The 22,577-nt window shown below is 45.4% G+C and overlaps 9 protein-coding genes across 9 annotated transcripts; 5 read left to right on the plus strand and 4 right to left on the minus strand.

The window, feature by feature from the left end:
• Nucleotides 1-955: 955 nt before the first annotated feature.
• On the plus strand, nucleotides 956-1,931 carry J4E78_001843 (uncharacterized protein; the record flags this gene model as incomplete). The annotated part of the gene is made up of 2 exons (XM_049362496.1): nucleotides 956-1,208; nucleotides 1,309-1,931. 2 exons carry the CDS (start codon nucleotides 956-958, stop codon nucleotides 1,929-1,931), a joined length of 876 nt encoding a protein of 291 aa, XP_049225088.1.
• Nucleotides 1,932-2,683: 752 nt separating this feature from the next.
• Nucleotides 2,684-4,710, plus strand: J4E78_001844 (uncharacterized protein; the record flags this gene model as incomplete). The annotated part of the gene is made up of 4 exons (XM_049362497.1): nucleotides 2,684-2,690; nucleotides 2,973-3,217; nucleotides 3,279-3,519; nucleotides 3,569-4,710. The coding sequence occupies 4 exons, from the start codon at nucleotides 2,684-2,686 to the stop codon at nucleotides 4,708-4,710; spliced, it is 1,635 nt and encodes a 544-aa protein (XP_049225089.1).
• A 35-nt stretch (nucleotides 4,711-4,745) lies between these two features.
• J4E78_001845 (uncharacterized protein) lies at nucleotides 4,746-6,074 on the minus strand (the record flags this gene model as incomplete). Its single annotated transcript, XM_049362498.1, has 3 exons — nucleotides 4,746-5,291; nucleotides 5,341-5,497; nucleotides 5,566-6,074. The coding sequence occupies 3 exons, from the start codon at nucleotides 6,072-6,074 to the stop codon at nucleotides 4,746-4,748; spliced, it is 1,212 nt and encodes a 403-aa protein (XP_049225090.1).
• An 855-nt stretch (nucleotides 6,075-6,929) lies between these two features.
• Nucleotides 6,930-8,582, plus strand: J4E78_001846 (uncharacterized protein; the record flags this gene model as incomplete). Its single annotated transcript, XM_049362499.1, has 1 exon — nucleotides 6,930-8,582. One exon carries the CDS (start codon nucleotides 6,930-6,932, stop codon nucleotides 8,580-8,582), a length of 1,653 nt encoding a protein of 550 aa, XP_049225091.1.
• A 121-nt stretch (nucleotides 8,583-8,703) lies between these two features.
• On the minus strand, nucleotides 8,704-9,942 carry J4E78_001847 (uncharacterized protein; the record flags this gene model as incomplete). The annotated part of the gene is made up of 1 exon (XM_049362500.1): nucleotides 8,704-9,942. One exon carries the CDS (start codon nucleotides 9,940-9,942, stop codon nucleotides 8,704-8,706), a length of 1,239 nt encoding a protein of 412 aa, XP_049225092.1.
• Nucleotides 9,943-17,152: 7,210 nt separating this feature from the next.
• On the minus strand, nucleotides 17,153-18,013 carry J4E78_001848 (uncharacterized protein; the record flags this gene model as incomplete). The annotated part of the gene is made up of 1 exon (XM_049362501.1): nucleotides 17,153-18,013. One exon carries the CDS (start codon nucleotides 18,011-18,013, stop codon nucleotides 17,153-17,155), a length of 861 nt encoding a protein of 286 aa, XP_049225093.1.
• A 485-nt stretch (nucleotides 18,014-18,498) lies between these two features.
• Nucleotides 18,499-18,984, minus strand: J4E78_001849 (uncharacterized protein; the record flags this gene model as incomplete). The annotated part of the gene is made up of 3 exons (XM_049362502.1): nucleotides 18,499-18,547; nucleotides 18,602-18,754; nucleotides 18,827-18,984. 3 exons carry the CDS (start codon nucleotides 18,982-18,984, stop codon nucleotides 18,499-18,501), a joined length of 360 nt encoding a protein of 119 aa, XP_049225094.1.
• A 202-nt stretch (nucleotides 18,985-19,186) lies between these two features.
• On the plus strand, nucleotides 19,187-20,350 carry J4E78_001850 (uncharacterized protein; the record flags this gene model as incomplete). The annotated part of the gene is made up of 1 exon (XM_049362503.1): nucleotides 19,187-20,350. The coding sequence occupies one exon, from the start codon at nucleotides 19,187-19,189 to the stop codon at nucleotides 20,348-20,350; it is 1,164 nt and encodes a 387-aa protein (XP_049225095.1).
• Nucleotides 20,351-20,980: 630 nt separating this feature from the next.
• On the plus strand, nucleotides 20,981-22,182 carry J4E78_001851 (uncharacterized protein; the record flags this gene model as incomplete). Its single annotated transcript, XM_049362504.1, has 3 exons — nucleotides 20,981-21,589; nucleotides 21,645-21,982; nucleotides 22,038-22,182. 3 exons carry the CDS (start codon nucleotides 20,981-20,983, stop codon nucleotides 22,180-22,182), a joined length of 1,092 nt encoding a protein of 363 aa, XP_049225096.1.
• Nucleotides 22,183-22,577: the final 395 nt, after the last annotated feature.

Genomic DNA, 22,577 nt, shown 5'->3' on the forward strand with positions numbered 1-22,577 from the left:
CGCGGCCACGATCGCAACAGCGGTTCCCGATATCGAGAGCATCACCGCAAACATCATCGCCCTTCGTCTCCGACGTCTTCCGTCTCTCCGCCCACATCCGACCAGAAGAAGACCAGGCGGCGTAGTGATGCCGAGCCTGATCATACATTCAGAGGACGAGCACGCAACAGGAGTGGCAGCAGGGGAACGACTAGGAGCCCCATCTTGGAAGCCGACGATGCATGTGCCGAGAGCGAAGATGATGTAAAGAGATTCAGGAAGAGAAGTGCGCCGCCCAGTCGGCACAGGATCGACGACACGGACGAGGGGGGTGAGGTTCGGCGGCAGAGAAGCTACCCCAACCTATACAAAGAGGACAGGAGAGATTCCAAGGGCGAGGCTGGAGGGAAGACTCAAGGAGTGGGTTTCGTGAACTCGACAGGAGAAACCGAAGTGGTGCCCCACCAGGTGGACTAGCGTCCTGATTCGTTCTGGCCTGTGTACTCAGGACACATTCTTACAGAAGAGGTTCACTATGATACTCTGATGCATGTTGATTATGTACGAATAGCATTACAATTCTGTGGTTGCGTTTGCCTGGCTCCGGCTGTCTTGTCACTGACCATAGCACGCGACAACTGTCCCAGGGTCTCGCTTGCATGATCGTAGCGTGGCTGTGCATGCGACTCAAACGTGGCGCCTACAACGCGCCTGCATCATGCTACCGTGTTCGATGCTTGCTGCCCCTACGATGACTGCCGAGATCTTGTCTGCAGGTACAGCATAGATCGCATCCGAAGACTCCGGACTGCTCACCTCAGCATCGTATCCATCGTCTCGAAGGTTCCATCGCGAGGCGCAACAAAAAGCGCCCCACCCCCGCGGCCCTACCAATCATTGAAGCTTAACTCCGCCCTCACTCCCGTCGATTAACCTTCAGCCTTACCCCCTCCGTCGCTCGCTCACTTACCCCGTTATGCCTCCGCCAGGCAACGAATATGCCGCCGAGCAGCTGAAGAACTCGGGCAACAAATGCTTCAAGAATGGCGACTACGAAGGAGCTGAGGGGCTGTACTCGCAGGCGATTCAGAAGAACTCCGCCAACCCTCTGTTGTTCACGAACCGCGCAAATGCGAGGCTAAAGTTGGAGAAATGGGAAGGAGTTATAGATGACTGTATACGGAGTATTGAGCTCTTGAAGGACAACATGAAGGCATTCTTTTACTTGGGTATGCTCTCATTCCCTACAGAGGGGCGTCAATCGTGACAGTCGCCTTACCACCATTGCGCGAGCTCTGCATGTCAAATCCCAGGCTGATGATAGTATAGCGCAAGCTCAACTCGCGATTAATCATCCCAACGAAGCCCTATCTTCAGCCCTCATGGCCTACGAACTATGCACCACCTCCGCGCAACAAACCTCCAACGCAGCCACAATATCCGCTCTCGTTTTGAAATGCAAGAAAGCCAAATGGGACATCCGCGAGCGAGAAAGGATACGGCGGCGTGGCGATCTGCTCTCCGACCTTGAAATGATGCTAGAAACAGAGTTCAAGAAGGACATGGATGAGATAGAAGCACGTATGGAGACAGCGGAAACCAGTCGTTCAGATGGACAGGAAGAGAAAGCAGAGCGAAAGACAGAGTTCGAGAAGAAGCGCGACGACCTCAGAACCGCATTCGCGATTTCTGACCCGGAGCATCAGCAGAAACGTGAGGTCCCGGATTACCTCGTCGATGGCATAACGTTTGAGATTATGCACGACCCGGTCGTAACTAAGAATGGAAGATCGTACGAGCGCGCTACGCTGATTGAGCACCTCAAACGCAGTCCAACGGACCCGCTGACGAGAGAGACTCTTACCATCAACGAGCTGAGACCAAACATTGCCCTCAAGGAGGCATGTGAAGAGTTCATGACTGCAAATTCTGGGTGGGTCTATGATTGGTAGGTTTGCGAGACTTCATTGGTCCGCTTTATATTATGGCAGGTACGTGGAGGGTAGAAATGTCGAGATTCTAAGAGCGTGGAGGATGTGCGCTGACAGCATTGTAGTGAGGAGGGTGAGGTAGATTCGGATGCGCGCTGGGCGCACTTATCTTCAGCTTGAGGTCGACCCCACAATCAATGTGCGCGGACGATTATCATATTTGCATCGGCTGGCGTTTGTTGTTGGAGATGTCGTCTTTTGTGCCTGTACACTCATCATCAGCGAGTATTGAGCGTTGTTGAAGCAGTCGTAGTTCGATACCCACAGCTACATTTATTCCTCCATTTCTCTTCTGGCATCTTGACGACACATTCCCGAAACTACATTTTTGGAACCACGTTCTTGAAACCCACATTCCTGATGCCACATTCCTGATGGGACACTTGCTGTGGAAAAGGAATGGTACGCGTTCTATTAAGACCCTCAGCACACCAATTCCGCGAAAGCGCTGACGCCCAGAATTTCAGGGCGCCCCTTTTCCAACACTGATGTTCAGTTGGACTTGCAGCGCTCAAGCGTCTAGCTCGGATGGTCGATCTCGAAGACGGGCCTCGCTTACGTGGGCCCAACGTTGGCCTGCTAAGCTCCACACTACTTTGTAGCAACCTCGGCAGCTTGCAGCCTGTGATCGCTGGCTGCCTTGACTACACTAATTTGGCTTCTAACCCAAACTGTGAAGCCGTAGTCGCATGAAATACGCTAGGAAAGCTTCAATGGGGCGTAGAGTACATGTGGCAACCGGTCAGGATCTCGTATTTCGACTAGTCTCGGGCGCACGATGATGGGATACACCGATGTAAGGTAAAAGACGGGCTACCTAGGTAAGGTGGGGAGGTGAGATACTCCGCAGCTTGTGATTTAATGACTGAACAGCTCGATCATAAACACCTATTCTTTCGCCTTGCTTGTACCTATCACGACACATGATGGATACAACACGCCCCGCTCCCTGGCCACAGGCCACTAACGAACTTCTTCCAAACACACTGTTCAAACTTGCAGCTCAATATCCTTCCGCGACGTACGCAGAGTTTCCGGTAAATCCGCACAAGATCGAGGATGGCTATCGTCAAATTACGTTTGCTGAAGTAGCAAATGCCGTCTCTGCCTTCGCGTGGTGGCTCGAAGAGAACATCGGGAAGCTGCAAGAAGAGGAAAAGGACGGAACACGAACTTTGGTGTACATGGGACCGAACGACATACGATATGCGATATTATGTCTGGGAAGTGTGATTGCGGGATACAAGGTAAGTCGTCCTCCGACATGAGCGTCTTGATGGTGGTTCAAATGGCTAAGGACGAAGATAGATGCTCTTTCCATCGCCAAGATACGGAGCTGAAGCACTGGTCAAATTGATTGAGAGTGTGGACGCAAAGGCCATGCTAAAGTCTGAGATTCCGATACCAGTTGTCAAAGACGTTCTGTCAATGAAGGATATGAAGACCCTCCAGATACCGAGTGTTGAGCAACTGCTCACCTCAAAAGCGGAGCCGTATCCTTACAACAAGACCTATCAACAAAATTCTCGCGAACCTTTCGTTTGTCTCCGTACGTACGCTCGCTCCCGTCTGACCATGCTACCTCTAACCAAACGCAGATACATCCGGCACAACGGGCTTTCCCAAACCCATCCTTTGGACACACGAGTGGACTAACAGTGTAGCCCAAACCATGTATCTCACCGCACCACCAGGTTACGAACTAGAGCAAGAGCTTCTCTATGGATCAGGGAACGGCCGAGGCATGCGAGCAATGTTTCTCTTCCCGCCTTTCCACGCCAGCGGTATGATCGGTATGATCCTCTTTCCACTGCAGCTCGGTGTAACACCGATTTACCCGCCAACATGGATGACACCAGCTGCGGGTGTGGATAGCGCACTAGCCGCTTTGGACATCGTCGCCGCAAGGGATGGAGGCGTCGGTGTCGATTGCCTGACACTCGTGCCACCCTGTGTCGAGTATCTAAGCAAGAGCCCAGAAGTCCTGCAGAAACTCAGCAAAAGAACGCAACAAATCGGCTGGGGTGGCGGCAGCGTGAGTACTCACGCAAGTGAGTTTGTCGCAGCGCAGGTGTCCGTGTTGAATGTCATGGCATCGACCGAGCTCGGCGTCTGGCCTAGCATCCGTCGCAAAGATGCAAATTCATTGCAATCTGCGTACTGGGAGTATACGACACTTCACCCCGCTCTCAATATCCGCTTCGACCCTGTTTCCGCTTCCACGGACGGCGTCACTCTATATGAAGCTGTCATGCACCGCAACGACGGGAAGGAGTACGGCGGCTACGTACAACCCATCTTCTCCATCTTCCCAGACGCAAAAGAAAGGCGACTTGGTGATTTGTTTACAAAGCATCCCGAAGATTCGGAGCGATGGAAACACTACGGCCGGGCTGATGATCTTCTCGTTTTTCTGACGAACGAAAAGTTCTTCCCTACAGCGGCAGAACAGAGGATTGCAAGTCATGCTTCAGTTGCGGAGGTAGCGATGGTAGGGACGAGAAGGCCTAAAGCCTCGTTGATTGTTAGGCTGGAAGATGGGAAGGATGTGCATGAGATCTGGGATACGGTGGAGGAAGTGAACAAGAGCTCGCCGGTTTATGCGCGCGTGGAAAAGGAAATGATACTGGCTGTGAAAGAGCCGTTCCCAAAGACGGCGAAGGGAACAGTGCAGAAAAAGGCTTTGCTGGATTTGTATGAGAAGAAACTGGACGCTTTGTACGGAAGTGTTAGTGCCTAGGCGCATGCGCCCTGCACATAGAACTAACAGCCGATCTAAGCATTGCCGCTCAGCTGCTGTTTCCAGCCTGCCGGGCAGGTACCCGTGCATGCTAAACCACTGTCACTGTTCATATTAGAACAGAGTATCTTCGCCGTGCCACCATTTTTCGGCCTGATGTCGATGTTCTTGAACTTTAAGCCTATGCAAGGTGCGCCGCGACTACAGTAGATACCCGCAGCCACGTTGTATCTTGAGGTACCAGTAATGTTCTCCCAGGTAATGTCGCTGATTTTCAAGCGGCTCGAATCGCAGTTCTGGTAGCTGTAGATACACGGCGAGACGTATATAGGCTGGTTGACGTCCTGAAACTTGATGTTGCGAAAGGTGACGTTCTTCACATGGCCTTGGCCAGGATATGTCTTGATCCAGGCTGCGTTGGAACTGTGAATGGCAGTGATGTCTTCGAAGAGTACGTTGTCTACCGTCTCGGGAACGTTCGTGGGATTGCCCATTGAGCCAATCACCATGGCGCCAGACTCGTAGCAGGTGGCGTTCTTAACATGGATGTTTTTGCTGTTGCCTTTAACCGATATGCAGTCCTTCGAACAGATTAGGTATAGCACAGACGCGAGATCGATGAGAACTTACATCGCCGCACGTCACCACCCAATTTTTGAGCACAATATCTTGGGAGTTCCAGCTATCGAAGCCATCTGTATTGACAGTACCCCACTGGGAGGATGAAGTGGCGTTCATGTCAAGGTTTGTCATCGTGATGTTCTGCGAGTAGGCGACGAATGTATGCCTGTTGTGCAGTTAGCAATGGGCTCACGACCGGTAAGTATGGTTCCTCATGTCGTTGAAGAGACATACCAGAACTGGGACTGCCTCCAAGTAATTCCATCAATCCATACGTTCTTCGCATGCCAGAGTGTCAGACTGATGGGCCTACCGGCCATGTTGCTCCCATCACGGTTCACGTCGTACCACTTCTGCCCATTGCCAAAGAAGAGTGCTTCACCGTGACCTTGCAGAGTGAAGTTCTCACCGCCAAGACGGAATGCTGTACTTCGTTGAGAATATGTCACACTAACGCTGTTGCGTACCCAGTATTGGATGTCGTCGCTCCAAGTCAGTTTGCCGCGGATGGAGATGTCACAGTTCTTAAGGTCCAGGACGTCCATAACTTTGGCGATGGTGTAGTCACCTGTCGTTATCTCAATCTGACCGTTCTGGCCACATTGCTTGAAGGCGTCCATGATGGAAGGGCTGTCATCCTTGGTGCCGGACGGAGTGACGGTGCAGAGTGTGCCGGTCTTGGTCATACCAGCAAGTGCTGGTACGAGCAGAAGCCATAGATGAAGTAAAGCGAGCTGAATCATTTTGTCGACTTCGAACAGAGTCCTGTAGAGTAAGGAACAGTGGAGAAAAGCTACGATACTCAAGCTTTATGAAAGCTTGTACGGTGGGACCGTTGCGCCCCGCAAGCAGGTGTCATCCTACAGACTATACGCATGGAGTAATCTGAGAAATTCTACCATTGGTGCAAGTATTATCTGAGATGGTAGTTTCTCCGTGCGAGTGCCCGTACCACCGGATGTTGTTCGGCTCTTGAGCTCTGAGCAATCTAATAGATGAACAGGCCGGGATATAGCTGTGGGGAGCGAAGAAGTGTGCCAGAAAGCTCTATGCGAAGAGCAGATCAAGCTGGGGATGGACTTCTCGATGGCGCATGACTGAGCATCCGAATGAGATCTGGTGTCCGGCCAATGATGAAGACTGGGACATCAGGAGCCCTTGTGAGATCAAATCCAGAGAACGTCTGACGGAGTAAGACAATCCGCAGTTACATCCTACTGAACGAGGCCTCTGAAGGTGACCCGTGAGAAGACCAGATCGATAAAGCTTGAGTCGTTGTTGAAATCGACTGTTGAGATTGGTACGATGATCACGCTTGGGAAACGATATGCGCCACATGAGTATGGGCAAGACGTCAAATCAAATGAGAGCGGGATATGCGAGAAGGATCGACTTCATTGCAGATGTGTCGTATACAGCCACAACATCAGGTTGTGTAGAGAAGGAGAGGATGTAGGAAACGCGGCACCGGTACCTGGTGCCAAGCCCGCGTCATTGGCTGGTTCCGAGCTTCCTCACGGCTCAAAGTCGGCAGCGCCATCTCGACCAGGCAATTGTGCAGCCATTGAGTGTCGCATGGGCTGCCTATCACACCCATGATGATGAACCCCGCCGCGAATATGCGTGCTCTACGCGTGCGGCCATCGGTACCGCGCTGCCGCCCCTCACATCGCCCGTTCCAACACCCCAGAAGACAGGCCACGACGGCCACGGAAACCGCGACCAACGTTGGATCGGCTGGTACCCGTACCAAGAATCTCGTATACGGCACCCTCCTGACGCTCGGTGGTACTTTTGGCTACCTCTACGTCACCGACACGCGCGCAAGCATCCACGAATGGCTTGTTGTGCCTGCGCTACGACAAATATACCCTGACGGCGAAGAGGCGCATCATGCTGGAACACACATGCTCAAGGTGCTGCATAGCTTTGGCCTGAACCCTCGGGAACGCGGCGTGGCTGACTCCCAGGGTGATCTGGCTGTCGAAGTCTTTGGACACACACTGAACAACCCGATTGGAACATCTGCCGGCATTGACAAGGGCGCCGAAATACCGACGCCGCTGTTCGAGCTCGGAGCAGGAGTGGTAGAGGTGGGAGCTGTCACGCTGCTGCCACAGGAGGGCAACCCCAAGCCCCGTGTCTTCAGGATACCCAGCCAGAACGCTCTCATTAACCGCTACGGCTTCAACTCGGAAGGCGCCGAGCTGGTCGCCTCACGGCTACGACAACGCGTCAGGGAATTCGCATACCACGCTGGCCTTGGACTAGGTGAAGACGCCGAACGCCAGGTCCTCGACGGTGAAGCTGGCGTTCCACCGGGCTCGCTGCTCAAGGGGCGTTTAATGGCTGTGCAGGTTGCGAAGAACAAGACGACCTCCGAGAACGACATCGATGCTGTAGTACGCGACTATGCCACCGCCGTGGGCCATGTTGGCAAGTACGCCGACATTCTAGTAGTCAACGTCTCCTCGCCCAACACACCTGGCCTTCGCACTCTCCAAAACGTTGAGCCCTTGACGCGGTTGCTCTCCGGAGTAGTAGGCGCCGTCAAGAAGATCGACCGCAAGACAAAACCTGTTGTTATGGTCAAAGTCAGCCCCGATGAGGACTCGGAAGAGCAGGTGTCAGGCATCTGTGAGGCAGTCTGGGACTCCGGTGTGGATGGTGTCATCGTTGGCAACACCACGAAGAAGCGACCAGACCCACTGCCGAAGGGCTACCTACTTCCCCAATCAGAAGCAAAGTTGCTTCTCGAACAGGGAGGCTACTCAGGTCCCCAAACTTTCGAGCGCACACTTTCGCTTGTCAGCAGGTACAGGAAAGCGCTCGACGAAGGCCCAAAGCACATTGCACCACCGTCAGAAGCACGCACCGACGAGCCAACCGCTGGCCAGAGCACAGACGACAAGCCTTCTACCGGGTCTTCGAAGACCAAGCCAACGCTCGATCTCGACCAACCGTCCCCAACACAACTCTCTTCTAACGTCGACGATCTTTCCGAATCAGCACCTACAATGACCCTTCACTCTACACCCAGGACTGCGCCAGCACCAAACGCACCACGCAAAGTTATATTCGCGACGGGCGGCATCACAAATGGTCGGCAGGCGAGAGAGATTCTCGATGCGGGAGCGAGTGTGGCACAGGTATACACTGCTATGATCTATGGCGGTGCAGGCATAATTAGCAAGATCAAGCAGGAGATGAGGGATGATGCAAAGGAACAGAAGACCATCACCAAGCGGTAGCCAGAACAAGCGTGGGTAGGCATTGTATGTGTACACTGTCTTTTCTAAATGCATTACTCAATTCATGAGATCATTCTTCACTCTATGAACCAAATATGGTGACGCAAACATAGCCTCCAATCTAAGACGCCGCTGTCTGACTCTCATTAGCCAGCCAGTCTACTACCTCTACTGCCAGTTTCATGAAATCCAGCGGCTCAGGAGGAACTATGATCTTTCCGTTAAGCACTAGCCTCAGTAGAAGCTTGATGCTGCCGCACGACTTGAGTTCTGCCCGTAAGCCCTGTCGCTTTGCTTCGCTCGCAATCAAGATGGTTACCATGGCACCATCAGTAAGACAGAAGTGGCTCTGCTTCATCTTGTGTCTTGCACGTAGTGCAAAAGATGCCTTACTTTCACACTGCTTAAGAACTTGCGCGTCTATTGGAACACCCACATCAACCAGGTGGCGGGTCATAAGGAAGTGGGTCGTTGCCCTGTCTGCAAAAGTTGTCATACCTTCGACGAGATGTTGTGATCCGATATGGGCGCCGCGGCTTTTGAGGAGATCGACCAAGCTTCGATGTCCGTAACGTGCTGCTTCCAGCGATGTTTGTTGAATGAGGTGATCCCGATTAAAAAGCACGAAATCGCCACCAAGTATGCGGCATACGAGTTCGGAATGTCCAGCTTCGCAAGCTTCTTTTAACGCGTACTGCAAATCGCTGTGGTGATCCCCTGGATTGCGTTTCGGGATATCGTCCTTCAAAATCGTCACGAGGGTTTCGGTTTTGCCGTTTTGTGCTCCATCGGTAATCAACTTTTTCCAAATCTCCGGGATTCGGGCTTCACGGCGAGTGACGAAAAATTCTAATAACATTCGCACTGATTCTGTGTCTCCAGCTTTCATGGCATGGCACACCGCAGTCTCGAATGTGACGAGAATCCAGTCACGTTCCCGCGCTCCAAGAGTCGGGAAATCATGTCTTGCAAGCTCTACAAGCTTGCGAACCATTGGAGTGTGGCCACACACTGCAGCTGCTTTGATCGGGCCAGTGAGTATGCCAGAAGTGTACCCCAGAGGGTCTGCCCCTTGTGCTATGAAATGATCGACAGCTTCGATATTTCCCACAGCGGCCGCCGCGGTCAAAAGATCTACCGAGGTTATCGGCGTTGCAGAGTGCTTCAAATCTTTCCTTCGATCGTTATCCATTGTATCTGGGGGTAAGAAGTCCGGCTTGCTGGAATATTTGTCGGAACCATCTCGCAGTATTTCCATGCCTGGTCTTAGGACGCTATAGGTGAGACATATATCACTAAGATAGGCTTTGCGCACAGTAGTGTCAATGACATCGTTTGTGGGGTTCGCAAATTGCATCATCTCGTCAGTAAGTTTGTCTGTTGTCGATATTCCGTTAGCAATTTGGACTCGACTTTTCGCCAAAAACATTTTCTCACTTACTGAGGCACTTGGTCAAGTCCCGGTTCATACCACGATTGCGCATACAATGATTCATATGCAAAGTATGCGAATTCTTTCGGAGGAAAGTTGGTGGTCCGTTATCATGACGGTCATCAACTTCCGGCTCGATGTTGCGGAGATATGTCTCGTAGACGATTGCCGGAGTTTGCGCCAACAGTACGTGGTCGATCGCATTTCGAAACGTCCCTAAAGACGCATTAGTCGCGAACAAACAATGCCGATGCAAAGTGAAGAATTAATATGAACCTGCTCAGATCTCTATCAAAGCAATCGAGTATGTACTTACGAGACACGATGCGAGCACGAAAGCTCTCGTGGAGCGGGACGGTATCGACGTACACTTTCAGGATTGGGTCGAAGAGCTCCGCAGGTAGGGTTTGGATTAACATCATGGCGAAGGTAGCACGATTTACTTGGACTGTGTCTTGTTTGATAGCTACATGTGTCGTGCTACGACATAGGAAGCGGGGAAGGGGCTTGTTGGATTCTTATCGATGAAACTTGCAGGGTTCGGAACACCTCGCACGTCCCTAGGTAAACAAAGGGTCCCTTGGTGAGGTAAGCGAGACGCGACCATGGGCGAGATCTGTTTGTGTGCGCGCTCGTCTCGTAATAATCCAATTGCAATACCTTTAAGAGGTACTTTAGGTAGTTAGGTATATAATAACTCTAATAGCAGCCTTAAGCTCTAGTTTATATTATACTTTATAGAGATTAAATTTTATTTTTATCTAAATTAATTACTAATAAAGCTACTAAACTTAATTATTTTAATAAGTTAACTAGCTTACTAAATCTATAATATATAGCTTATTTATTTTTATAATAGTAATAGTAGAGCTATAATTACTATCTTTAATAACTATTTATAATACTATACTAAACTTATATAACTATTTTTTTTAACTATTATAGTAGTATTAGACTATATAATAATTATATTTAGCTTTTTTACTTATTACTATATATAAGTAATAATATTTATTTTATTTATAAAATACTTTTCTTCTTTTAAAAGTAATTTTTTATATTTTTTTTTATAGTATTTAGTCTTTTTTTTATTTTTACTATTACTTATAATACTTTAATATTTTATATTATTAGCACTTTTTTTTATTTATTAAGTTAACTATTACTTTAGTATACTTTTAAAATAATTATATAAAGTATAAAAGTATTAACTATAGTAGTAAATACTTCTACTTTATTATTTTTATTTTTATAAAACTTAATTTTTTTAATATTTTAAAAGCGTATATTAGTAGTATAAAAGTAAATTTAAGTTTTACTAAAGTTTATAAAGTACTTAAAAACTTAATTTAAAAAATATAAAGTAAAAGTATTAAAGATTTAAGCTATAAAACTAATATAAATACTTAAAGTAAAGTTAAAAAAAGTAAATCTTAATAAAGAAAGTAACTATAGTCTTTATAGTATAAAGTTAGAGTTTTTAAACTTATACTAGAACTAGCTTTTACTTTTAAAAGTCTTTTAGCTAGCTATTTTATAAAAGCTTTTAAAATACTAAAGTAAATATTTATAAAAAGTTCTAATATTATATAAGTATAAAAAGAATAGTTCTCTCTAGACTTAAGAGATAGAGTTTATAGTATACTTTTTTAAAATTATATAATTACGTAATTATATAATAATATATTACTATATTAGACTCTAAATTTAAACTTAAAAATCTCTAATATAAGTTTAAATTTATAACTTATAACTTTATAATACTTATACTTATACTACTAATATAATAATTACTACACGCATAATTATAACACGCTAACTACTTTATATTTATAATATAATACTAATAGCTATTTAGACTATTAACTAGTACTAGTACTAGCTTTATATAATTATATAATACTAAAAAGAAACTAAGTAAGCTATAGTAAGCTTAATACTAGTATAAAGCTTCTAATATAATCTAAAATAATCTAAGATACTTATATAAAACTTATATAATTACTAGTAACTTATATTTTATATATAATTATTCTTAAGTCTAGCTATATTAGCTACTATATTATATAATCTCTATAGCCTAATACTATACTATACTTTTAGCGCCTCTAAGATTATATAAAGTACTTTTTACTTCTACTTTATATACTTATTATTTTTAGTAACTTTAATAAATAACTACTTATTAGACGTTACTAGTTTACTTACTACTAGTCTAGTGTCTAAACTCTTTACTTAGTTAAACTACTCTTTAGTAATAAAGTAAGTATCTCTAGAAAGGTCTATATAAAACTTATAGAATACGCTAGCTATACTTAAGTTTATAATATACTTATTATCTAAGTTAATCTATTCTATAAGATTAAAGTTATTATACTAGAACTCTAGCTATAGTTTAAGATTTCTATCTATATATTATAGCCTAACTATTTTACATTTCTCTACTTTAATATTAAAAGTAATTAAGCTACTTTTATAAGTAGTAAGATTTACTATAGTAGTATTTTTAGTATTACTTATAGTTAGAGTATTAAAGAAAATAGGCACTTTCTTTAGAAGTTTAAAGAAGAAGTTAATTTTAATTATTACTAGTATTTTAGAAAATTTAGTCTTAAAAGTATTTAAGATATAAGATATAAAATATAAGATAAAGAGAAGTATTTTCTAAGTATAACTTTTTATATAAAAAGTTATATAAAGTAGCTATTCTCTAAACTATAGTATTAACTTTTATATTAGTATTATAACTATAGTTATCTACTTAGTTTTACGCTAATAAAAAGGCTTTTATTTAATACTATACTACTTTCTAAATTTTAGCTTTTCTACTAATAAAAGCTACTTATTATTACTATTAGTATTTACTTAGCTTTAAAAGCTTATCTAGATATATATTTTTAGAATTTTAATAACTTTATAGCTTTATAGCTTACTCTTAGCGTTTTTAAGTATACTAAATAGTTTTCTATTACTATTACTTTTATAAGTATATTATTAACGCTCTAGATCTATAGTAAATATTATAAAGAAAGTTTTATTAATAATACTTACTACTATATTATAGTAAATATAAAGTATTTAAAAAATATATTTATATTAAAATTACTATATAGAGTTACTAGACTACGTTTTATTACTCTACTCTATATTAATATTCTACTATAATAAAGAGAATAGTAGTAGTAAGAGAATATATACTAACTTATATATAAAAATATATAGTATTTTTACTTTATAACTTATTTTAATAGGTTTTTAACTAATAAGCTATAGTTATATTACTATTTTATTTAAATTTTAAAAGAAATAATAAAGTAATTATATTACTTATATAGTAGTTTTTTTAAAATAAGTTATTTACTAAAGTATTAGCTACTAAGCTAGAAAAGCTTAGTATACTTTTACGTATACTTTAGATAAAGTATATATTAAACTTTAATTATAATCTTTAAAATATCTAGTAGAGAGCTATTACTTATTTAAATAGTACTTTATACTTAATTTTATATACTTTATTTAATAAAAAGATATTAAAAAACACTTAGCTATTAGTCTTAGAACTACTAGTAGATTTTAATAAACTTAAAGTATATTACTATTAGTACTAAGACTTCTAACTAATACTATACTTATTTATATAACTTCTAAGCTTAAGTAGTAATTAAAAACTATATAATATAGTAGTAATAGAAATACTATAATAGCTTTATAGTATATATTTTCTAACTAGCTAATAACTATAAAGTAATAACTATTCTTTTAAGTCTTAATAAAACTTAAAGTAGTCTATTATAGCTACTATCTAATAAATAGTATCTTTTTATAAAAAATAAGCTATAAATACTATATTTTCTTTATTTTATATTTTAGAATTTTTATAAAGTATTTTAGCTAAAGTCTTATATTACTAATATATAGCCTTTTTAATAGCTAAAGATAGTAATAGTATTACTATAAGCTTTACTATATATATAAAGTTATAAAAAAGAATAGTATAAGTAATAAACTTAGTACTAGTAAATTTTATAAAAGAGTAGTATTACTATTTTACTATAAGTAATTTATTAATATTATTACTAATAAAGAGCTTATATATTTTACTAATAAGCTTTTAAAAAGTAAAGCTAGAAAAGAGAATAATAAAAGGCTTTATACTAGTTAGAATAATAAAAATAATAAAAGTAATAAAAATAATAAAAATAGAAATAATAGAAATATTAATAAGCTTAGTATATAGCTTTATACTAGTAAAGTAGCACTATAAAGTACTTATAATAGTTTTTAGTATAGCTAAAATAAAGTAGTTTATAGTAGCTTTTATAATAGCTTCTAAAATAATAATTTTAAAAAAACTTATAAAGATAGTAATATATTTAAAAGAAAAGTAATTAATTAATAATAAAAGGCTTAATTAAGCTTTAGTAAGTAAAGTAATATAACTAGTAATAAAATTAGCTTTAGACTTACTAATACTAAAAGAACTTATAAAAAAGTAGTAATATAGTTAAAAGCTTATTTAGTTAGTATAGCTTTAGTATTAGATTTAAGCTACTATTTATATTTTTAATAAGTCTTTAGATCTTTAATTTACTATAAGCTATAAAATAAAAATAAAAATAAAAATAGAGATAAAGAATAAAAAGTATATATATAGAAGTATAATTTTATATACTAAGATTTTAATATTTTATTACTTTATAATTTATAGCTTAGTTAGTTATAAGCTATTAAAAATATATAATTATATTATAATTCTTTCTACTATAGTATAAGTAAATATTAGTATTTATAAAATAGTTACTTTACTACTTTAAATTTTAAAAGCTTTAACTACTATACTAAAGATAGTAGTACTAAAAATCTAAGTTTTAGTTTACTTAATATTTATACTTTTAAACGTAGAATTTTAATCTTTTTAGAAATATATCTTTTTATATACTAGTAATAGACTTTACTTTTTTTAAATTAGTTTACGCTATAGAATTAGTTTACTAATAAATTACTTATTTAAGACTTAATTTTTTTTAAATCTAAGATACTCTAATAACGCTGTTAGTACTAAAACGTAATAACTCTAACTTGCCGACGAATGCTGCGCTGGTACGTCTCCATGTAGATCCGAGCTCGTGACGGTCACTCGATTTGCAATGCAACGGCTTAACTCTCATCAAATTTCAGATAGAATATGGCGCTCTTCCATCCCGCTAGATCTCTTGATGTCAATTATGATGGAAGATAATGCATGCCGAGGTGAGCCGTCACCTCTTCACAATGACGTCAGACATCATCACATCGTCTACCTCTGTGCACGTCCCCTAAGAAGCTGGCGATAGATGGGCGGCGCAATTCGATCGCGATGCAAAATCAACACCTTCATTCCAGACTGATGTCAGCGCTCTTGATACCACCATGAATACACATGCGAGACCTGTGGCGCCAGAGAGTACAACGCGTCCAGACACAACGGATGCCGCATTGCTGCAGCGTTATGTGCCTTCTATATACCGCTCTGGAACTGTTCAGCAAACTGGTCGATTACATCCTAGTCAAGTGAGAGAAATCCTGGAATCTCTCGATACCTACAATCAACGTATTCAACTTCACCCATATGATCCTCAAGCCTGGTTCGAGCGTGGCCGTCGCATGTGGATGCTCAACTTCCCTGAGCTCGCAGTCGGCGACATTTACAAAGCCAAACTACTGCAAGCAGGCGCTCCGGATGCCAATAAAGATTTAAGAGAACCGGTGTATGAGCTGCTCGCAGTTGCTTTACAAGCTTGTCATTGTCAATGGGACGCAGTCGAGATACTGGAAGAGTCGAAAATGCACTCTCGGCCCTTGTGGTGTGAGAAGGCTACAGAGAGAGCTGAAGACCTGCGCGGGCTTTTGAAGCGAAAAGAGGAGGCTGCAAGGGCTCTTGGCGGCACACCTCATGAGGTGCAAGATAGAGTCAGAGATGGCGGAGTACTTACAGTAGAGTATCCGTGGGCCATTGAGAGCCATCTGACGCGTTCATCAGAGCTCATTGAGTTGGTAAACGAGGAGCTCGGTGAGGCTGGCAACGACGCACCATGTTTTCTTGGTAGAAGTACCTTGACAAAAGACCCAGGCGAAGACATGCTGGGTATGTTTGCGGCTCGCGACATAAGGGTTGGCGAATGTATACTTACAGACCGAACCGCAACCGGTTTATGCAGCACCCCGCCACCAGACTCCTGTTCCAATTGCTATGCGCGTTTACCGGATGCTGCCAAAGGGGCGACGTGTTGTTCCGAGAGCTACTGCTCCGACGAATGTCTCCGCCTCGCGATGAAAACCTACCATAAAGTTATATGCGGTAAAGACTTTGTATGGCTCCAGGCACCTGCTAGAGGCTTGACGCACAACGCCTCACCTCTCCGACCTCTCCTCATGTTACGATTGCTGGCAACATGCGTTCAAGCTGGTGTTGAGAAGTCACCGCTAGATCACCCGCTGATTGCGCGTCTCAAGCCTCTCGCTAACAAAGATCATCTCGATGTCTTCACCCTCAATGAATCCATCATCATCCCAATCAAGATCTTAGAGCAACTCGGTGTGGATGTCTTCGCAAACCGCAACTTCGATACTGACGTTCTTCATTCTATCTGGACGCGTCTAGCCAATAACAAAGCTGGTTCTATAGACCCCCGGCTTGGCTTCGTTGACGAAATCACACCTCATCTACCGCTGTTCAATCACAGTTGCGCACCGAACGTGGAGTGGAGAAGGGAAAATGGAAGTACAACTGTGCGCTTTTTCGCGATCAAGCCAGTGACAATGGGAGATGAATTGTTCTGCAGCTATGTAAACGTTGGTGGTATACGAGTGGAGCAGAGGCAGGACTTGCTGTCGCCATGGTTTGAAGGGCCGTGTTTATGTTCCAGATGCACAGAGGAGATGTCCTAGCTGTGTTTTCAGATGGTTGCTACGTCACACGCAGATGTAGGTAGACAGTGCATATTGATGGTTGTAAAACGGCAACTAGTCTAATTATCCACCTGATGTCTATCAACGAGACCGCTGTAATCTCCCGTCATGGAGTCTTGAATCCATGAGCCGTGACCGCAACATTTGTGTAGTGCTTTCTCCGTCCGACATATCTTTGAAGGCTCCGAGATCACTTCTTCATGTTCTTGTCAGGCCACATGAAGTTGCTGGCATCGCCACGCTTCAACGCTTCCACACCTGGCGGAACGCTGGGCTGCCGTGTAGGATGCACTTTATCATCCATATCATTTCCCTTCTTTGCGGTGGCTTGTGCCAGCCCTCTTAATACACTTTTACCGAATCTTGTGCCCTCGCTCTTCCGCTTGTAGACGTCGGGCTTGGAGCTCACGTCTTGAGGCTTGGGTAGCTCCAATTCGGGCGGCTTAGGCTTCTCTGCACCCTTTGCTGCAACCTTGTCAAGTGTCTCTATCAGCTTCTGCCCGTTGCCCGTCTTGTCTTGATATTCTCGGGCGAGTGAAAAGTCGTCTTCTTTGAACAGCAACACCGCGTTGTTGGGTTCGAGGGCGAAAATACCCCTCTTTGTGAGCGCTGCGAGGGCCCTATCTCCCATGTAGGCGTCTTGGAAGACATCGGCAGTGATGGCTAGCTTAATGATGATTGACCAAGACTGTTCGATGGCCAGCGAGTCGACGGATGTGAACTGCGATTTGAGGTATAGTTTCACCATGAAGAGGTCGGAGAGGGAGAGATGCAAGTATCGTTGTGATGGTTCGAGAGAGCAGACATGATTCAGAAGTTTAGAAGACCTGGGCATGTCGGCGATGAAGATGTGGTGACGAGTCTCTCGATGGGGACCAAGTAGGATCGTGATACGGTCGTTGTAGACGACTCCGGCTTCGTGCGCTGTTACAAAATCCCAGTCTTCGTCGGCACCATTGGACGTGCCATTGTCATCTGCGCGTGGCAAGGTGCCTGTATCGACAGGCGTCGCATTCTTCAGGCTACCGAAAAAGTTGGGGATGAAAGACATTGCGCTATGTCGTCGCCAAAGGTTGCGCCGGCTGGCGAGGGTCGGTTATGCACAGGTACAGCGAACGGTTGGGAGGGTTAGTAGAGTTGAAATATGGAAGGGCTGTAGGCGCTGGGCGCAGTTGACGACAAGGCGCACTGCCTGGTCCAGGTGGCGCGTTTCGACGCGCGGGAGAGTGCACGACAAAATGGGCGGGGTGTCACTTTCACGGGTCCAGTGGAACCCAAGTAATCACAACGTATTGTGAACCACACTTTTGGAAGTCTATCACAGGGTGTCCCCTCGTCAGCACTTTAAACCCACCTTATCTCGGCATGTACACGCGCAACGGTCCTCCCGCAACGATATGTCACCGTTTGAAGCCTTGGAATGTACGTCGCGTCACAGTTTCAAACACAACGAAAGATATCATTTGGAGACAGCGTTTCCTTAGCCTGCCAACGATTTGTGGATTTATATGTACATGTCCAGTGCGGTATGCAAGTCTATTTCGTCTCGTGTTCGGGCGTGATTGCAAAGGTAGGGCGAACGAATCTGCCATCGTGAATTAGCCAAAGTTGTCTACAAAGCCAAGTCTTCAAACCATACCTGTCGCTATTGTAGACCCTGGTCTCTGTGCCGAGTAGCTCCTTCTCTCTCGCCTTATCTGCGAGGTGCCTTCGTACTTGATCGCGGTCTTCTTCGGCTTGCAGCGCGGGGATGAGGTGTATCCGCGCCCACATCTTCTCGCGCGCGAGTTCGCTGCGACTTGTCAGCACTTTCGCTCATATATCTCAAGGCTTGGAAGTCTCCTCTCCGACGGCAGGCGCGTACTTGTGCTCTCTGATACCCTGTCCAACTCTCCAGAATCCGTAGGTCATGAGTGCCGCGGTTCCGAAAAGGTATGCGGCGGGGCGGAAGCCTCGTACGGGCAGGTTGCGCTTGTATTGTACGGGGCTATAGCCGCCCGTTGGCGGCATATCCTGCGGCATGTTGGGCGATTATTCGTGGCTCAATGGGTATTCGAAGTTGTCGTCGATGCGGAGACGTGCAGTGAGGTTCGAGCTCGGGAACCCGCGATGACAGGGATCTGGCTTGGCGCGCTAGCAAGTGAGTGAGCATAATTTTGTCGACGCTGAGTGGGTGGAAGGCAGCACTCTTGATTTTCACAAACCGAGGAAACTTTATTCGAAGATGGATTCCGAAGAGCGTCCTGCGAAGTTGCGCAAGCTAGAGCATGCGGATAGCATTGAGGATGTGGCAGAAGCACCTACAATTCCGACACCAAACGAACAACTACCTGTCGCAGCGGAAAACAGCAATCAAGCCGACGCCGTAGAATCTGTCGGAACACCGGCTGGGAGTGAGAATGCGGAGCCAAAGCTATCAAAAAACCAGCTCAAAAAGCAAAGGCGGCTCGAGCGCTGGGAAGCCGGCCGCGAAGATCGCAAACTCAAGCGAAAAGAGAAAGTCAAAGAGAAGAAAGAGCGAAGGCGAGAAGAGTGGGCGCAGATGCCTACCGACGAGAATGGCAAGAGACCAAGGCCGCCAGCTTCGCGACCTCCTCGGCAGGCAACTGGAAAACAAGTACCAATAACAGTAATCTTCGACTGCGATTTCGAAGAGCTGATGTTTGACAACGAGCTCAAGAGCTTGGGACTTCAGATTACGAGGTGTTACAGCGATAACCGAAAGGCGAACTTCAGGACCCATCTAGCTTTGAGCAGCTTCGGTGGAAAGATGAAGGAGCGTTTCGATGGCATTCTAGCAAAGCAGTACACGAGTTGGAAGGGGTTCCAGTTCTTCGAAGAAGATTTCGTTGAGGTTTCCGAAAAAGCGAAGGCGTGGATGTCAGGGCCAAACGGGGGAGAAGTTCTCGGCGCCTTGAAGACATCAGCAGAAGCCACTGGATCAGGCGATCAAGAACAACCTGATGCTGCAGCAGAGGAAGGCGAAGTCGTCTATCTTTCATCTGAGTCTGACAACGTTCTAACCCACTTGAAGCCCAACAGTACATACATTATCGGCGGACTGGTTGACAAGAACCGACACAAAGGCATATGTCACAAGCGCGCCGTGAACCGTGGGATCAAGACTGCAAAGCTACCTATTGGCGAATACCTCGAGATGAAAAGTCGGCAAGTCTTGGTCACGAACCATGTGCTGGAGATTATGCTCAAGTGGATGGAGTTTGGGGATTGGGGCAAGGCGTTCATGGCGGTCATGCCCGAAAGAAAGGGTGCTAAGCTTAAGAGCGATGGAGACGACGGGGAAGAAGACGCAGATGCTGCGGGAGATGAGCATTTGGATCGAGACCTCGCAGAAGCGACAAAGGAGGCAGACGCCGAGACTACATAGACCATCTGGGGCTTCATTTTGAGAGTGTAGAGACGCCGACACTAGTAGCATTCAATCAAGAATGGAACTCTCGGTACCTTCTCGAGCCGATGCATGCTATGAGAAATGCGACTGAGGGTCGCGGGTATGACACGTGTTAACTATCACAGCGCAGAGATACCACCGCCAGGATCGAGCATTACTATCTCAACCACAATCATCCTCGAGTTTTCGACTGACAATGGGGATCCTGGCTTGAATGCACGATGGATACGCGAGGTCAGCCCTACCGGGTAGCGGAGATCAAGCTTTCGCGCGACACGCTAGCAAGCTAAAGCGGTCAGGGCTCCGCAAGCTACACGTCGCGGTGCCAGAGGGTGAGGCAATCACAGAGCATACATCGCCGACATGTCCTGTATTAGTATGCGCTCATCAGAGCCTTCGGATATGCATTCACCGCAACCACAGGCCTGCTTATGTAACAGCCACGTCCCATCCTGGTGGTGTTGTGAGGCTCCAAGCAGCTGTCAGCCCACTAATTTTGCGCAACGTCACAGCTACTCTGCCCTGCGACAGCCCCAGCACACCACCTCCAACACGCGACCCACATTAATTCAGGAACATTACTCCCATCGCAATTAGTTGCCGCTCATGTCGTACCCACCAGATACCCCGTCCTCTTCCCCGTTCCGCTCGCCCTCGTCGCAAACCTCACCGCCATCGCAGCGCTCTACACCCAACCGCTCGTCCTCATATTTCACCTATCCCGTCTCTTATGCAGTCTCGGGCATCCTGCGACGCTTGAACACGGACGCCATTCCCAAATCAGACGCGCAATCGAGATCGGAGAACAACAGCAACCGTAACAGCGCAAGCAACATACAAGCCCAGTTGCAGTACACCGCATCTTCACTTTCACACACATTTGCGAACCTCGTCTCCTCCACCACCTCAGATATGAACTCGGTCTACCAGCCGCCACATCGGATAGCGAGCCCTTTCCAACCGCCTCCCTTGACACCGCTAAGTCTGAGAGGATGGGGAGGCAACATGCGAGAAAAGGGCAAGCTTCTGAGCACGGCGCTTGCTGAAGAGATCCGGCTCCTGCTTCCACCAAGGTTACAACTAGTGGATGAATGGAGTCTGGCATATAGTCTGGAGCAGAACGGTGTCAGCTTAGGCACACTATACAAGCAATCTGAAGACTATCTGGGCAAGAGAGGTGGCTTTGTGCTTGTGGTCAAAGACGGCAGCGGAGGTGTAAGTTTGCGAACCTCATGACGACCCCAGGACGAATGCTTACGTATCGCTATAGATATTCGGCGCATATCTCTCTGACGCACCGCGGCCCTCCACATCATTTTACGGCAACGGCGAATGCTTTCTCTGGCGCGCGCACATACTCTCCGGTTTCTCAGACCTGCAGATGAACCTCCCACCACCTCCATCCGAAGATACGACGGACGCTGTGCGAATGACAACTATATCTTCACCGAAGAGGAAGGGCGATTCGCTAGCACCCCCACAGAACGGTCGGGCCAGTAAGAGTGGTGCGAGTACGCCAGAACGAATAAGATTCAAGGCATTTCCCTACAGCGGGGTGAATGACTACATGATCTTCTGCGAGCATAGCTACCTGAGTGTTGGCGGCGGGTAAGTAGCATCGTGTTGTCATCATTAAGGACTCAGTGGACTGACGGTGTCGCAGTGACGGTCACTATGGCCTATGGCTAGACGACAACCTCGAAAAGGGCGTCTCCGATACGTGCCCGACATTTGGCAACGAGCCCCTGAGTGACGATGGTAAGAAATTCGAGGTGATGGGCGTTGAGCTGTGGTACATTGGCGTATAGGAGCAGATCGTCTACGGACTTTCGCCGAGCAGAAAACTCGTAATATTTGGCACTGGCGGCATATCGACGGCGTCGGAAGACAGTGTGGAACTTGGCTATGACAAGGCTACATAGCTCATGCTGTATACCGTGTCTGAAGTCACCAGCAGGGGACGGTGATGAGCAAAATACCCATTTGAAGAGTTTGTTTTACGCTTTACATACTCTCGGTCGGCGCCATGGAGTATCGTGTCTAACACAGCAATTTCTGGTTTTGTCATCCGGTCGGGCTTTCTCGACGACCTTTGGCTGATCCACACACACAAGAGATGTGTAGTTCTTCCCAGGCACGATTGTAAGGTTCGCCTCATTCGGCAAACTTATTGCCTACCTTCAAAACGACTGTTGTGCTCGCC

This window comes from Alternaria triticimaculans, assembly GCF_023758025.1.
Source record: "Alternaria triticimaculans strain BMP 0046 chromosome Unknown scaffold_2, whole genome shotgun sequence".
In the NCBI taxonomy this organism is placed as follows: Eukaryota; Fungi; Ascomycota; class Dothideomycetes; order Pleosporales; family Pleosporaceae; genus Alternaria; species Alternaria triticimaculans.